Source organism: Ochotona princeps, chromosome 3 (genome assembly GCF_030435755.1).
Source record: "Ochotona princeps isolate mOchPri1 chromosome 3, mOchPri1.hap1, whole genome shotgun sequence".
Taxonomy (NCBI): domain Eukaryota; kingdom Metazoa; phylum Chordata; class Mammalia; order Lagomorpha; family Ochotonidae; genus Ochotona; species Ochotona princeps.
In genome coordinates, this window is record NC_080834.1 from 28267473 (window position 1) to 28283950 (window position 16478).

The following is a 16478-nucleotide window of genomic DNA, read 5'->3' on the forward strand; positions in this document are numbered from 1 at the left end:
TGTACAGTCCAAAGGCTTTGGGCCATCCTCTGCTGTTTTCCCAGGCCACAAGCAGGGAGCTGGATGGGAAGTGGAGCAGTTAGTACATGAATTGGTGCCTCTATGGGATCCTGGTGCTTGCAAGGGGAAGGTTAGCCAGTTGAGCCATCTCACTGGACCCCGTCCCCTAGAGTGTTTTTATACAAACTAGGATGGCTACCATGTGGCTAGACTATACATTCTATTTTTATGGAACTACCATTGTAGATGAAGTCTGTCCTTCACCAAAATATCTTCATGTAATACATGATGGTACATTTGTTTTCACAGATATATGGTGATATGAACATTATATGGGTGTTCATTGTATGCTCCATAAGCTTATAAAGTTCATAGAAAAATGAAAGTAAATATTCAGTTTTGAGGCAAGCCTTTGGTCAATGAGTTAAGGCACCAGTAAGTCACTGACCTCCCATATCAGAGTACGTGGTTCAATTCCCGGCTGTGGTCTTGATTCCAGCTTCCTGCTGCTGTACACTCTGGGAAGCGGGAGGTGGTAGTTCATGTGGTTTTGTCCCTACCTCTCACATGAGATCCTAGATTCCAGCTTTGGCCTGGCCCATCCTGGCTCTATGAGCATTAAGTCTGCGAATGGGAACTTGTTCCCCAGGCTACTCACTCACTCACTCTCTCTCTCTCTCTCTCTCTCTCTCTCTCTGTAGATATTTCAAATAAATAGTAATAATAAAGCTTGGAAATCCATGAATAGTTATTTTGACAATACACACATGTCCATCAACTTCTTGAAGATCCTTTTTTCTAAAGATATACCTTTCATTGGTGTAGCTGCCATTACTTAATAATATTGTTCACTCATTTTGTCAATAATACCATGCCCCAAAACATGTAGAGATAACTTACTTGATGCATAGCTTTGTTGAAACATGGGAACTACCTTTTTATATCCCTGTCACTGCTGTAATCTAATCCAGCACCTTTAAAAAGGCAGCCATTTTTGGTCAGTTGCAATGAATAGCCAAGCCAATCAAGTGAGATGATCTTTTGTATCTCAAAGCTGTGGAAGATTTTCTTCAAGTGAGTAGTCCTCTTTACTCACAATCATTATTAGCAAGCTCGTTGGGAAACAATAAGCTAAGTTTTAAGATGAATGTCTGTGACTTTATGATCCTTCCTTATCGCTGTCCCTCATCACAGAGAGCATCCTGTCTGTGTTTGCTCCCATCCATAGAAACACAGGAGACATCACGGCAGCCCATGTGGGTGAGACCTCCCAGACGGAGTACCACAGGTGCTGTCTCATGTTCTTGACGGCACGATGACTCAAGTGGCTCTCATTCACTGGGAGAGGGGCAGGCTATCTTGGGTTTGCCGGAAAGCATAAAGCTAACCCCTTGTGTTACAAAGCCTTCTGTAGAAACAGTCAGAAGAGTCAATTGAGTTTTAATGGATTCCAAATTTGTTCATCAGTTTAAACTGGTAAAGGAACCCTACTGGACTCAAAGTGATCCAATTATTGCTCTAAAACACCTTTCTTTAAAAACAGCTTGTGCCTGAAACCAGACATGCTCATCCCTCTCCCCCTACCCCACCCAACACACACGCACCCTCCAATTCTGTATATATACAGTTTTGAGTCCAGCATTGGGCTGTCAATATTATAGAAGAACCATTTTTGCTTCCAAGTCTTTTGGAAGGGAACAGGTGTTTAGCCTCCTGGTTAAACATACGCACCCTGCACTTGGTCTCAATTCCTAGCCCCGCTCCCGATCCCAGCCTCCCACTAGTGTAGACTCTGGAAAGTCAGTGGTAATGGATTAAGGAGTTTGAGTTTGGGATACAGGCAGTGGTTTAGAAAATTTATAGGATGCAAGTCTAGCCAAAGATGCTTCAAAACCTTTCTGCAAAATATCTGCTAAGACAGAGTCTCCACATGGGCTCCGGAGTAGCTTGTCCTAAAAATAAGCATGCTCTGATTCTAATTTTCAAGCACAATTTGAAGTACTATCTTAAGCTGGATTGTTGTGTAAATCAAAGATGTGTGTGTGTGCCGGTGTGTTTTTCTCTTTCCCTTTCTTTCTTTCTTTCTTTCTTCCTTCCTTTCTTTCTTTCTTTCTTTCTTTCTTTCTTTCTTTCTTTCTTTCTTTCGTATAAGAATACCAGTTGTGAGCTAGTTTAAAATGTCTTAATAAAAGTGGATGAGAGTGTGTTTTCAACAAAGAAACCACATAGAAGACATATGGGGAGATAAGCGGGTGAGGTAGAATAGGTCACTGGGAGTGGGAGGGGGCATATGGGGAGTGGACTGGGCGAGGTAGAGCAGGTCCCTGGGGGTGGGAGGGGAGTGGACTGGGAGAGGTAGAGCGGGTCCCTGGGGGTGGGAGGGGAGTGGACTGGGCGAGGTAGAGCAGGTCCCTGGGGGTGGGAGGGGAGCGGATTGGGCGAGGTAGAGCAGGTCCCTGGGGGTGGGAGGGGAGCCGACTGGGCGAGGTAGAGCAGGTCCCTGGCAGTGGGAGGGGAGTGGACTGGGCGAGGTAGAGCAGGCTGCAGGGAGTGGGAGGGGAGTGGACTGGGCAAGGTAGAGCAGGTCCCTGGCAGTGGGAGGGATGTGGACTGGGCGAGGTAGAGCAGGTCCCTGGGGGTGGGAGGGGAGTGGACTCAGCGAGGTAGAGCAGGTCCCTGGGAGTGGGAGGGGGCATATGGGGAGCGGACTGGGCGAGGTAGAGCGGGTCCCTGGGGGTGGGAGGGGAGTGGACTGGGAGAGGTAGAGCAGGCTGCAGGGAGTGGGAGGGGAAATGTAGCTGCAGCAACGCTATGATCTCTCTAAGTTGATCATGGCTATCAGAGCCAGGAATAAGAGTTAGGAGTGAAGGTCAGATGAAGGAGAAAGATGATAGATGGGGTTTGCAGTTTGAGATGCTTCAGGCACATTAAGACAAAGAAGATAGTACCACACAAATGACCTGGTAGGTATGAAGCTTAAGTTGTCATTAGAAATACAGATAAGGGAAAGAACAGCATACAACTGGTAGAGCCAAGGGGGTAGATGGGAGGAGAATGATGGAAGAGGGAAGGAGAAAGCTGGGGCAGGATAGACACCGAGAAATGGTGATGTCGAGTCTGAATAGGACAGAGCGAACCTGTCCACAGAAGTTGCCCACCTAGTTATTGAAGGCTCCTGGTCACTTATGATTTGCTGTGTAATTCTCCAAATGAGATATCCCTGTTTGTTCTGCCATGGGGATCTATGAACTCTTGTATACTCTCTCGTGGTAGTCGTCTGTTTTTGAGCTATTGCTGCGATTCCGGCATCCCATATGAGCACTGATTCGAATCCCGCCACTCCATTTGCAGCCCAGTTCCCTGATGTTGTGCCTGAGAAAGCACCAGAAAATGACCCAAATCCTTGGACCGCTGCCGTCCACATGGGGGTCCAGGGTGCGATTCCTGTCTTCCATCTGGCCATGCTTTAGTCTTCATGACCATTTGAGGAATGATCCGTGGATCGAAGATGTGTGTGTGTGTGTGTGCGTGTGTGTGTGTGATGTCTCCCTCTCTGTAACTCTGCCTTTCAAACACATAAATCTTCTAAACACACTTGTATAAACAAGCATAGAACGTGACAACAGTTAATACACATGAGACTTTATTAGTGGCCCATTTAATTAACATAGAGATAATTTCAAATCATGTTTACCACACACATATTACATAATTTGAGTCTACTAAGGAAAATAAGAAACCTCCCTAAGGTTGCCTTGGCCATATTGGAATCTTTGTTGAGTAAAATAAGGGCAATGCATTGTTATAGGAGGGCAGCGTGCGTTAGGACACAGCACCACAAAATGAAACAGTCCAGCCTGCTGTTAACAATCACAACATTATCTGGGAAAAGGTATGTTTTATCACAGCAATATCTACAGTAGAGGGGTTCCTATATCGGTCAGTCAAATACTAAAATACAGGTGTGGTGAGGATGTGAAGAAAAAACAAGCCTTGTGCACCACTGGTGGACAAGTCAATTGAAACAGCTACCACTGAAATCAATATGGAAGTTCCTCAACAAATTAAAATAGAATGACCCTGATTCAGCAATCGCTCCAGGGATATGTGTCCATGAGAAATTAAGAGAGTGTGTTGTGCTTATTTCTACACTCCATTTCTTGTAGTATAATGCACAGTATCCAAGAGATGGGAATATCAACAGTGTCCATGACGTAAGATGGACCAAGAAAGTTTCTTTTTACTTGTAAATAGTTCTCCAAGTCACTGCAATTTCAGAAACTAGGGGAAATACAGGTGATTTGGCCAAGCTGTTTTCTGTCTGTGGGTGTTAGTGTTGGTGGAGAAAACGTTTCTGTGTAATTTGGACTGTGGCCAGAGCCCAGCAATCCCCACAGACAAGAGAGGAAGAAGTGCATCGAGTGTGCTTTATGCTGGCCTTGTCATAGGAAGCTCTCTGCCAGCTCTCTAGAAGCTGCGTGCCACTGTCACCATCTCGCACCGGCAGAAGTGGATATATAAACACAAAGAAGTTCAGTCAAGATGACACGACCACTCAGCCAAAGTTGACCAGCTCCCTGCTCATGAGTTTTCCACATGGCCCACTCCTTTTTTGGGGGAAGAATGTGATCATTGCACAGCTTTTGAGGATGAAGCATGTATTGCCTGATTTCTCCTTGTTGTGAATGGTTTGCAATGAGCAAGCTCTGACACGAGGCCAAGTTCAATGGTTCTACCCTGTCACTGTGAGGAAGGAAACACAGAACCCTAATGATGAGTGATGTCTAGTGGGTGTGTGTACACTTCCTGCAATATGGCTGTATCAAAATCAGACATATCTCACATGTGGAATTTCGGATCCAGTAGATGTCCAGGATTTCATCATCAACAAGATTAAAAAGATTTTCTTTATGTAGGGAATATAAGGGACCCGATAGTCAGTGTGTCTCAAACAGGGACTTTCACCTGCCCCAAATCTTGAGAAGAGGTTGTTCATCATCTGGTTCAACCTTCAGTATTGTATATTGTGGATGTAAAATATAGGGCTTTCATATGTAAAATTAGAAACCAGGATGGAGCACAAGACATGCCCAGCTAGGTTCTTGCACCTACTGGTCTGCGTGAGCCACGGATGCCAAGCCACAGTGTCTAAGGCAGGGGTCGGGACAGGTGAGCGGCTGTGCCAAGCTGAGTCAGAGCAACCACTGGCATGTGCGCGATCTATGGCTGGGAATAGGCCCAACTGGGGAGCTAAGGGGACACCCTAGCTGGGTTGGGGTACCCACCAAGGGACACATGGGCTGGAATTGGGGGCTGCACTCTGATCAGGATGCATTTGTAGTCTCCCTTGTCACAAATGTGTACTGGATGCACCAGGCCAGGCCAGACTGCAACACCTTCTGGAGTTCTGGAGAACCAGGGTAGATGTGGGACGAACTAAGCTGGGTCTCATCCCCTGCTGAGCCGTGTAGGAGCTGTATGGATGATCCGTGGCTGGGCTGAAACATCCAACAGCAAGAGCCAGATTGGGTTGAGGGCCAGTCAGGAAAAGCCACTATTCCTACTAGGGCAGGAGGTGAACTGAGTGGTGCCGGCTCATGGACCCACTGGTGTACGCTAATTCTGGCATTTGGAAGGGTTCTGATGGAGGAGCCTGGACAACCCCTCTGGCGGGACAGACCCTGCTGGTAAAGTGCAAGAAGCATGAAAGGAAACAGCCCAGAACAGGCCATGGAAATTGTCCCACTGGGACAATTTGGCAAGGGTTGGGGCAGACCAGGCTGAATCAGTTCACGTCATCCACTGGCTAATCCGTATGCCAGAACAGTGTGGGTAGGGCCAGGTTCAGTCACAACAAAAGCAGTGCACAACATGGAATGCCAGGGTAAGGTTGCCTGTGCCAGATGTGACCTCAGCGCCCAACAGCACACATGAGAACCAGGAAGGGAGGGGGCAGAACCCACAGAGGAATAAGGGGTGGTTCATTGCTGGACAGCTACTCCCACTGGACAGCGTGAGCTGGGATGGGAGCAGACCAGACTGAGCAGGGCGGCAACACCTGTGCGCCTCATGTGGACTGGATCAGGGAAAAGCCAGGCTGGCCTGATTGATCCTACTGGTGTAATCTACAATTAGAGTGGGCAGGGTTGTTTGGGCTTAGCCACAGAAGAAGGTGACACTGGGGTCTAATTCTGTCAAGTTAAACCACAGAACCACCTGGAGAGTGCATAATCCGGGAGTGGGAGTGGCCTGGGAGGGATATAGAGGGCTCCTCCCTCTTGGGTTACCACCCCCATGGAAGGGCAGGAAAACTAGGACCAGGACTGGGGTGGCTAGACAGAGGCAGCCCACAAAATCCGTGTGGGCTGGAGAGTTGAGCTGGTTAGATGGAACTAAGCTTTAAAACCCATTGACATGTACAATTGCCAAATGGGATGTGGGACAGACTGGACTGGTCTGCTGCACATACTGGCAAACCAGGGCAGGGGGCAGGCCTGGTGGGGGTTATTGTGGGTCTCTCTGACTAGGCTTCAGCCCACACTGGTCTGCGTGAGGGCTGAGTATGTGCTGAGAGAACCAGGCTGGACTGCAAACACCCATCGGTTCCAGTGGAAGACTGGGCTGAAAAAGCAATCAACCCAGCAGTTGCAACCACCAGCTGATCAGGGTATGGACTGTGCCAGGCCCTGTACTTGCTAGTACATACAGGAATCTGGTCTGGGAACACCTCAGACAAAGTTTCTTTGGAGATCTCCCCAATCAAAGTACTGGACTCCCACACAAGTGTAGGGTCCCAAACCTTTGAGCCATCCTCGATTGCTTTCCCAGGCCACAGGAAGGGAGCTGGATGGGAAGTGGAGCTGCTGAGATTAGAACTGGCACCCGTATGGAATCCCAGCGCGTTCAAGGCGAGGTCTTTAGCTGCTAGTTCATCACGCTGGGCCCTTCAATTTGTTTTTCATGCTGATTCCTCTATAGTTATGTCTGGCCATTGTTCTTGAAAAACAGGTTGTCCATAACCCTCCTTTATCTTTCGTGTTCTTTTGTGGACTTTTAGAAAGATTTATTTATTCGTATTTGAAAAGAAGATTTGAAAGAGATACAGAGAAAGGTCTTGCATCTGCTGATTCAGTCCCCAAGTTACTGCAATAGCCGGAGCTGAGCTGGTCTGAAGCCAGGAACCAAGAGCTTCTTTTAGGTCTTTCACATGGGATAGGTAGAGGGGCCTAGATACTTGGGCCGTCTTCTGTCTCCTCTCTCAGCCCACAAGCATAGAGCTAGATCAGAAGTGAAGCAGCCAGGACTTGAACTGATATTCATAAGGCTTTCCAGCATCACAGGTAGACGATTAATGTGTTATGCCACCCCTATGGTCCCGTGAGGGCCATTCGTATATTTAAGAATTAGTGACAAGTGGAATCCTGTATTGTCTTATTATTATTATTCAGTTAGGTCAGAACACACATTGTCTTGATATGATGAATAAGAACTCATTCCCTGTAGTTGGTCTTCCCTATTGTAACCAATGGAGAGATTGAGTCCTGTCTCTTGCCCACTAACCTTTCAAGCTAATGCTTTTTTCTCCTCTTAAAGACTTGTGAAGAAGAGGCAGTGCTATGAAACTGACTCAGTTGCAGGTTCAGGTCTATGAACCGCTGTGCCCAACTCATTCAGAACCCAAGGAGTTCTCTTTATTTTACCCATAAGGAAGCTGAGTCCTACAGAGGTGTCAGGTAGCTACAGTAAGCAGCACAGCTGGACTTAAACGCAGGGAGCATGGCCTCAAAGTTCCTATCTTAGATAAATGGTCTGCAGCTCAGATAACAAGCACCAAGCTTGTAGAAGTGTCAGGATTTGCGCCAGGACACTGACAACCAGGATTTTATGTAGAAGAAACCACGGAAGACATGCAATGTTTCTAAATGAAGCATGAAGTAGGTTAATTGTGAATATTATTTCTGTTGATAGTAAACTTTCTCACCACCTAGGGTAGGACTTAAAGAAATATGAGCATCTTTAGTACAACATGGCACTTGGCACAGCAAACTGCCACTGTGGTCTAATGCCCCTGCACTTGACCTCATCCAGGAGCCAGTGTGAGGATTGTACATCCCACTGCAAGCTCTTCTGTTCTGAGCATCAGGTTAGCTATGTATAATCTGGAACTCAGTTCACAGGGAGACCCTGCCTTTATTTCAGTGTGGACTTTGCTTATTACAAAAAGTTTTGAATTTTTTTCCTGATGAGACCCATCTTGGGCCATTCGCATACTCTGGGTCTTCTACTTTGGGCTGTGCTTGCGGTTCTGGGTTACGGCCCTCCTATGCTGTTGAAAGCAGACAGTTGTAGCAAGAATGATATAAAATAACAGTAACCCTGCGTCTAGCTTCTGTGGCAATGCATTGCCTGTTACTAGGCGTGAAGGATCCACTGGGCAGGAAATGGGGCACACTGCCCGACGCTGTGTGTCTAGCAGTCTGTCCAATACTGTGCGTCCAGTAGCCTGTCTGTCGCTGTGTGTCCAGCAGCCTGTCCAATACTGTGCGTCCAGTAGCCTGTCTGACGCTGTGTGTCCAGCAGCCTGTCCAATACTGTGCGTCCAGCAGCCTGCCTGTCGCTGTGTGTCCAGCAGCCTGACATTGCTGTGTGTCCAGCAGCCTGTCTGACGCTGTGTGTCCAGCAGCCTGTACAATACTGTGCGTCCAGTAGCCTGTCTGACGCTGTGTGTCCAGCAGCCTGTCCAATACTGTGTGTCCAGCAGCCTGCCTGTCGCTGTGTGTCCAGCAGCCTGCCTGTCACTGTGTGTCCAGCAGCCTGACATTGCTGTGTGTCCAGCAGCCTGTCCAATACTGTGTGTCCAGCAGCCTGTCCAATACTGTGTGTCCAGCAGCCTGTCCGATGCTGTGTGTCCAGCAGCCTGCCCGTCGCTGTGTGTCCAGTAGCCTGACATTGCTGTGCGTCCAGTAGCCTGACATTGCTGTGCGTCCAGTAGCCTGTCCGACGCTGTGTGTCCAGCAGCCTGCCTGTCGCTGTGCGTCCAGTAGCCTGACATTGCTGTGTGTCCAGTAGCCTGTCCGACACTGTGTGTCCAGCAGCCTGTCTGTTGCTGTGTGTCCAGCAGCCTGTCTAATACTGTGTGTCCAGCAGCCTGTCCAATACTGTGTGTCCAGCAGCCTGTCCAATACTGTGTGTCCAGCAGCCTGTCCGATGCTGTGTGTCCAGCAGCCTGTCCAATACTGTGTGTCCAGCAGCCTGTCTGACGCTGTGTGTCCAGCAGCCTGTCCATCGCTGTGTGTCCAGCAGCCTGTCCAATACTGTGTGTCCAGCAGCTTGTCCAATACTGTGTGTCCAGCAGCCTGTCCAATACTGTGTGTCCAGCAGCCTGTCCGACACTGTGTGTCCAACAGCCTGTCTTTTGCTGTGTGTCCAGCAGCATGTCTGTTGCTGCGTGTTCCACATACTGTTCATGGCTGTTTGTCCAACACATGTTGTGCATACTCAAGACTCAATAAATAGTTATTGATTGAATAAGCAAATGGCCGTTTTTTCATATTTTTTCAGCTAATTCCTTATGTATTTCTGGAGTTTGTAGTTAAAATCGATAATGACCAGATTGTATGACCATCTTGATATATATCAACTCTGTTGTGTAAAATCACCCGTGTAATGCCTATCTTTTTATTAGGCTACTGTTTGTGTTCATGTGCACTCTAGTCATTTCTGAGTCTGTGAATAAAAATATGTTTTTTTCAAAAAACCCATATATACACATGACTAACAAGATCTCAATGTGCAGGCTCTGATAGCCGGAAGGACAGGGTTTGAGCACCCCGGATGTCAACTAGCTTGAAGGCCCAGGGCACAGGACATCCTTGAGGATCAGTGACTTCTTGGACAAAGTGAGGCTCCTGATAACGACCCACTGGGCGCTGCTGGAAGAGCAGATCAGTCACTTGACCACCGGCGACAGACAGGACGCACACTCCGCTCTTCCGGCTCTGCTTTAGCTCATGCATGTGTGTGTTCCTAATTCCCTGGGAAGCCAGGTAGGAAGGCACTCCTGAGGCCGGAAGGACACAGAGGACATGTCAGAGAAGGAATTCCTAGGCTGAGCTTAGAGGTGCCTGTGGCTGGCCAGGCTGTGACCTGGCCCTCATCCCAGCTCCGCAACTCAGACTGCTTGCCTTGGACCAGCTCATGATTCATAGTTCTGCACTTGGAATGTATAAAATCAAGGGTCTGAGAGTCAAAATGCATGGTGAGAAAATTATCAGGGTGAGGAAATGAATTATAGCAATGGATTTGGGCAAGTCTAGGAGTGTATTTGAATACATTTGTGGAAAAGCTAAACGTAAAAGTTTGTTTTGGTCTAAACTTTGTGGAAACCTGTGCGTAGCTTTTTTTCTAAAACACATTTTTGTAACCTTTGAACATTATTTATTGTAATAGAATAAGCCGATCTCTTTTTTTAGTTACATTTATTTATTGGGAAGGCAGAGTTCAAGAGAGAAAGAGAACAAGAGAGAGAGAGGTTCCACTGGTAATTCCGTCTTCATATGGCTGCAGTGGGCCAGGCTGAGGCAAGGCTCTGAGAATTCCATCAGATCTCCCATGTAGATGGTCAGGGCCTAAGTAATTTTCCCAGGTAGATTACCAGGGAGCTGGATTAGATGTAGAACAACCGGGGCTGGAACCAATGCTCTTATGAGCTACTGGGATTGCAATTAGACGCTTAATCCACTGTGCCACCTCAGCTCTCCATCTTTTAATTCTGTTTTCCACACACTTTTTAAAGTCCCTTCATAGTTTCAAGGTGTGGTATGGATGGAAGGGCGACAGAATCGGGGTGCTAAAAAAATCTAATGGCTAATTAGCTACTAGATTGCCAATAGCTTTTTTTTAAAAAAAGATTTATTTTATTTTTATTACAAAGTCAGATACACTGAGAGGAGGAGAGATAGAGAGGAAGTGGAGCTGCCGGGATTAGAACCAGCGGCCATATGGGATCAAGGCGAGGACCTTAGCCACTAGGCCACGCTGCCGAGCCCACCAATAGCTTTTAAGGGAAAACCAAACCCAGATTCCTCTTTCAAAGTATCTATGCTGCCAAGTACAGAATCCGAGATATCTTCGTTCACAAATGTTAAATTAAAACATTGATTTTGAACTACATCAGATGAAGCGTACCAGCGGCAGTATAAATCAGGCCAGGCTTTTCATTGAGAATGATGGGGAGACCCAAGAAACAGCAGCAGGTTGCTCACACAGACGTGCACTCGGGGCTCGTCTCCGCCACCCTGCGTTGTGTGTAACTGTGGAAGGCGAACTTAGGAATAGTCCCTGATCATCTGTCCTTTGTAACCTTTCCTTGCAGTCCCACCCTTCATCCAGCCCTTCGAGTTCCCAAGATTCTCCATCGGGCAGCGGGTCTTCATCCCCTGTGTGGTGGTCTCCGGAGACCTGCCCATCACCATCACTTGGCAGAAGGATGGCCGGCCAATCCCAGCGAGTCTCGGGGTAACCATTGACAACATCGACTTCACGAGCTCTCTGAGGATCTCCAACCTGTCCCTGATGCACAACGGGAACTACACGTGCATAGCCCGGAACGAGGCGGCCGCTGTGGAGCACCAGAGTCAGCTCATCGTGAGAGGTGAGCGCAGGGCTACAGGGAGGGAACCGCTGCAGGGGAGAGCTGAACTCAGCAACGCCGGAATCCATACCGTGCTGTGATGGAAACCAGCCGGCAATGAACCCCTCCATTCCAAGCCAAGGTTTAATCTGAAATAGTGTTTGTACAGTAAAGAAGTGCGTGAGTGAACAGGAGCGAGTGTGGTGTTTAATTCATGAGCTTCTATCCGTAACCAGTTATTTTCAAAGGACCAAAATCCATGCTTGTTTTTCACTATTTATTGCATTGTAGCTAACACATTCCTTATCGTGTAGATTGCTGGTCTTTTAGAAGAGTATTAGTCAAAGTCATGTGAGTACATGGATGTTTTTGCAAAGAGCCATGAGATAAAATTGAAATTGCTTTGTAGATTCGTTTTAGTTTGAGAAATGCTGTTTTTGTATCCATTTTTTTTTCTGAATCACATTAAATCTGTTTTTAAGTTGGGAAGCGATTGTAACATTTTAAAAATGAGGAGAGGATGGTAGTGCTTACAGGAAAAGTTAACATATGACCGACAGCCTAACTTGTAGACCATATCAGCACAGCAACACACGTACAACCAAGCGTTGTCTTTTTTCCAAAGCTTTCTTCAGTTTCCCTCCTTCTCAGCAGGCTGTCCTGTGGAACAAAGGGCTGATCCGCATGTGTTTCCTGTGCTGTTATGTCTGTCCCCATATGTGTTCTGTGATTCTCTGGGGCTCCAAAGGAGCGAGAACCAACCCTCCAAGGCAACATTCATCCGTGTTGCAAAACTGACCGCATGCATGTGCCTGACCTGGGTTCCTAATTCCCAAGCTGGGCCTTTGTGGAATCATGAGAAGGGGGCGACTGCTGCTGACTTGGGGAGGTGGGCAGACCAGGACTGAGTGCTTGGGAGTGGCAGCTGCCAGGTCTGCCTCGGCCGCCCTGGCTGCCCTGTCTTCTGGATGCCCAGTCTTCTCTGAGTGAGAAGGAGTGAGCTGCCTACCACTTGCCAACAAAGGAAAGAGAGGCACACCCAAAATCCTAATTTTTATTTCTGAAAAGGAAGAGAAAACAATGCACAGGGGATCAGTAAGAAAACCGATTAGAGACCCTCTCTATCTTCCTTGAACTTTGGAGTCCAAGAATTAGGATCCTTGATGTTGTCCCCTGTCTTTAAGAGGTACATAAAAAAGACAGCCTGCTTTCTTGCTAGCAGACTTGCCGGAAGCATTGACTGAGAAAGGGCAGGCCGTCCTTCGGCCGGGCTTTGACATGGCCTGCTCTGAAGGATTCAGTTCAGGGGATGCAAAGGTGAGATCCAAACCTACAGGGACTTCCCTTGTATCACTTGCTCATTCAGGAGAGGCAGCTGGATCTGGTTCTGGTCAAGAGGAAGGTCGGAACTCGGCCAAGGATCTTCACTGGGATAACATGGCTGATGACAATCTGAACAGTGGCCTCTTACATCAACCTGTTTTTCACAGCAAGCCACTCATTAAGGGAAATAGTCCTGGAGCAGAAAAAGTGCTTCACAGACAAGGCCAGTTTATCCACCTTGTGCAGCCACAAGGAGCTGATGTCGGCAGCAGTAGTTCCCATGGGGACTCTGCTGGGAGGCTGAAGGAAACATGGAGATGAGTTTTCAGATACAAACCCAGTCCAAGTCAGCCACACTAAGTGACGACTGTGGTATAGCCATTCACACATATCTTGGGAATTATTCATTTCTTCCCTTTTCCTCTCCCTCTTCCTCCTTCGATTGCTTTTGCTTCTTGGTTTCTCAATGACCCGTTAGTGATACTCCAGTTGTGCTGGACATCAGAATTGTCTGGGGAGCCTGAACACAGTCCTGATTTCCAGGCTACAAACCACACTAATGAAATAACCATCTTCAAAGGTGGGCCCTGGGCAGCAGTGGGCCCTGGACAACAGGAATTGTAAAATCTTCAGGACACTTTTACTGCAGAGCAAAGCTTCAGCCGTGGTATCTTGATCTCTTGAATATGTGGCCATTATAAAAGTCTGTTTTTTTTTTTTTTCTAAATACAAAGAGGCCATTAGCCAGAGCAGCTTTGTGGCTTGATTTATGTCTTTAATTACCGCAGTAGCAGCTGTGAGAAGCATGGGCTGAGCTGGAAGGCTGAGGCTGTGGTTACGCAGCTGTTTCAGAAGCTCAGGCAGAGAAAAATGCCTTGCGTGGAGGTAGCAGCAGTGAGGCAAAAAGTAGTGGGATTTGCAATGTGTCTGGCAGTAAAGGAGAGAAAATATGTTTACAGAATGAATGCTGTCAGCGGGAGAAAGTTGTATCCCGAGTGATTGCAATGGCCAGAGCTGAGTTGATCCGAAGGCAGAAGCCAGGAGCTTCATCCAGGTCTCCCACATGGGCGCAGGGTCTTAAGGCTTTGGGTCATCCTCTACTGCTTTGCCAGGCCACAAGCAGGGAGCTAGATGGGAAGTGGAGCAGTTGGGACACAGATCAGCTCCATTATGGGATCCCAGTGGATGCAAGATGAAGATTTAAACTATAGGGTATTGTGCCAGGCCCAGAAATATGTTTTTATATTGTCAGGAATTTTGCTGTAAGTGGAAACAGTGAAATGTAGAGGAAGTTGGAAATGGCCATGGGAAATGGGAAGGTGTTATTTTAAGGCTGGGCATCTCCATCCTGTTTCTCTGCCCACGAGAATAAACCATCAGGAAGGGCATACTGTGTGCCACGGAAAGGAGACATCAGCACAGCCCAATGTCTTTGAGTTAGAGGATTATACCAGTGGAACACATTCAGAGGAATTCAAGAGCCCCAAATAGGGCTCCAGAAGATAGAATGATTGGAAAATCATTGCTTTAGATCAAATAAGCAGAAAAACAAATTGTATCTAATGGAACTATTATGCAGCAATTGGGATGTGATTTATCCTTGTATAAAACTGAACAAAAAGCCTGTGAAAAATTGTTTTCCATCAGTGATAAAGATCCTTAAGGAGGGAAGTATGCGAGGTCAGCTCCAAATTTATCGACTTCTACATGGAGCACTTTCCTGGCTTCAGCCAAGGAGTGCAGAGCCCAAGTGGATGTGGCTTATACTGCTGGGTGGGAAACAAAATGATGTAAAACACAGAGCTGCCAGCGTGGTAGATGTAGCTACAGAGCATGCTGGACAGGGGGAAGGAGCGCAGAGATCTCTAGAAGTGTGTCATTCAAGAATCCTTTACAGCAAGCAGCGCGACTTGATGCTTCACAGCATAGTGACACTCCACTAGTGCTGGCAGAAATTGCACCTGGCAGGAAGTGTTGGAGTTGTGTCAAGCTAGCACAAAGAACCTGGGAGAGTCAGCTGAACTCTTGGATAGGGCTTATCCAGCACAGGAAGCAGGGCTGCCTTAGACCAGCCCTAAAAGAAGACCAAAGATACTCTCAGCAAGATGAAATTTCTCCAACAGTAAACTTGTTGTATGCAAGAATAACACTGAACACTCTGAGGGGAGAGAGATACAGACCCTCAATAGCACAGCAAATCCATGGTGTACCTGACCCAATAAATATTAGTAGATATGAGAAGTGAGGAAATATGAACCATGAGCATAAGGGAACAGAGATGATTAAATCGACTAATAGAGAGATATTGAAATTAGACAAGTTCTAAAGCAGCTATTATAAAAGTTTTTCAAAAGTCAAAGAGACAAACGTGATGTTTGAATGCACAGGGAATTCAAGGAGAGGCCTTCAAAATAGTGTTATTAAAGAAAGAACCAAGGGGCTGGCATGGTGGTGCAGCCGGTTAAGCTGCCATCTGCAATGCTAATATCTTCTATGAACATTGGTTCAGTCCTGTCTGCACCTCTTCTGACCCAGCTCCCAGTAGACGTGCCTGGTAAGGTAGGGCAAGGTGACCCACGTGTACAGACCCTGATCCCACTCCCATGTGAGAGACCCGCATGAGGCTTCAGGCTCCCACCTTCTAATTGGCTTATTCTCAAACATGGATATTTGGAGAGGAAACCAGCAGATGGAATATTTCTCCTATATTTCTCTCTCTAGGTAACTCTGCCTTTCAAATAAATAAGTAAATCTTTAAAAAAAAATAGAAAAAGAAAAAACAAGATCAAAAGAAAATTCTACATCTGTAAAATTCAGTACCTGAAATAAGAAATGTATTAGATCCATGTAGTCAGCAACTGAACATTGCAGAATGAAGAATTCTTAAATTTAGAGAGACAGCAAGAGAAAACTTTACATATAGAGAGGACCCTAACAATTGGTAAGTGGAGCTTTCCGAGACCTGGAGTAGGATCAGGCCATCCCACATGTGCCCAGGCAGAGTTTCAGAAAAAGAACATAGACTTGATTCTCAATGGCTGAGAAATTTCCATTGAGACTCAAACAATATAAACTGAAAAGCTCAAAGAAGCCCAAGAAGAATACACAGAAAGGCACCACACCATAGTCAGGTTGTTACAGACCAGCAAAAGGGGCCAGGACTCTGGCATAGCAGACGGAGTCACTCAGTACAATGCCAGCATCCGGAATGGGCACCTGTTCGTGTGCTGGTTTCTCCACTGATGATCCAGCTCCATGCTAACGGCCTGGAAGAGCAATGGACAGACGCTTGAGCCTCTACCACCCATGTGAGAGACCCAGATGAAGTTCCTGGCTTCTGGCCTCAGCCTGGCTCAGCCAGGTAGGGACAAAGTAGTAGATGGAAGACATTTTTCTTTGTGTTTCTCCCTATATCTCTGTAACTCTGACTTTCAAATAAATCTTTAGAACAAGAAACTAGCAATAAAAAGTTTATATTAAAATCACCCAGAGATATGAAGAAGTGAAGACAATGTCTGATAAT

General features: G+C 46.9%; 1 protein-coding gene across 1 annotated transcript in view; it reads left to right on the plus strand.

The window, feature by feature from the left end:
- The window catches only part of DSCAM (DS cell adhesion molecule), a 526318-nt gene that overhangs the window by 302343 nt on the left and 207497 nt on the right, over positions 1–16478 (plus strand). The window contains exon 9 of the mRNA XM_058661256.1: positions 11375–11653. Coding sequence (XP_058517239.1) covers positions 11375–11653 — 279 coding nt within the window. The remainder of the gene's footprint in view (positions 1–11374; positions 11654–16478) is intronic.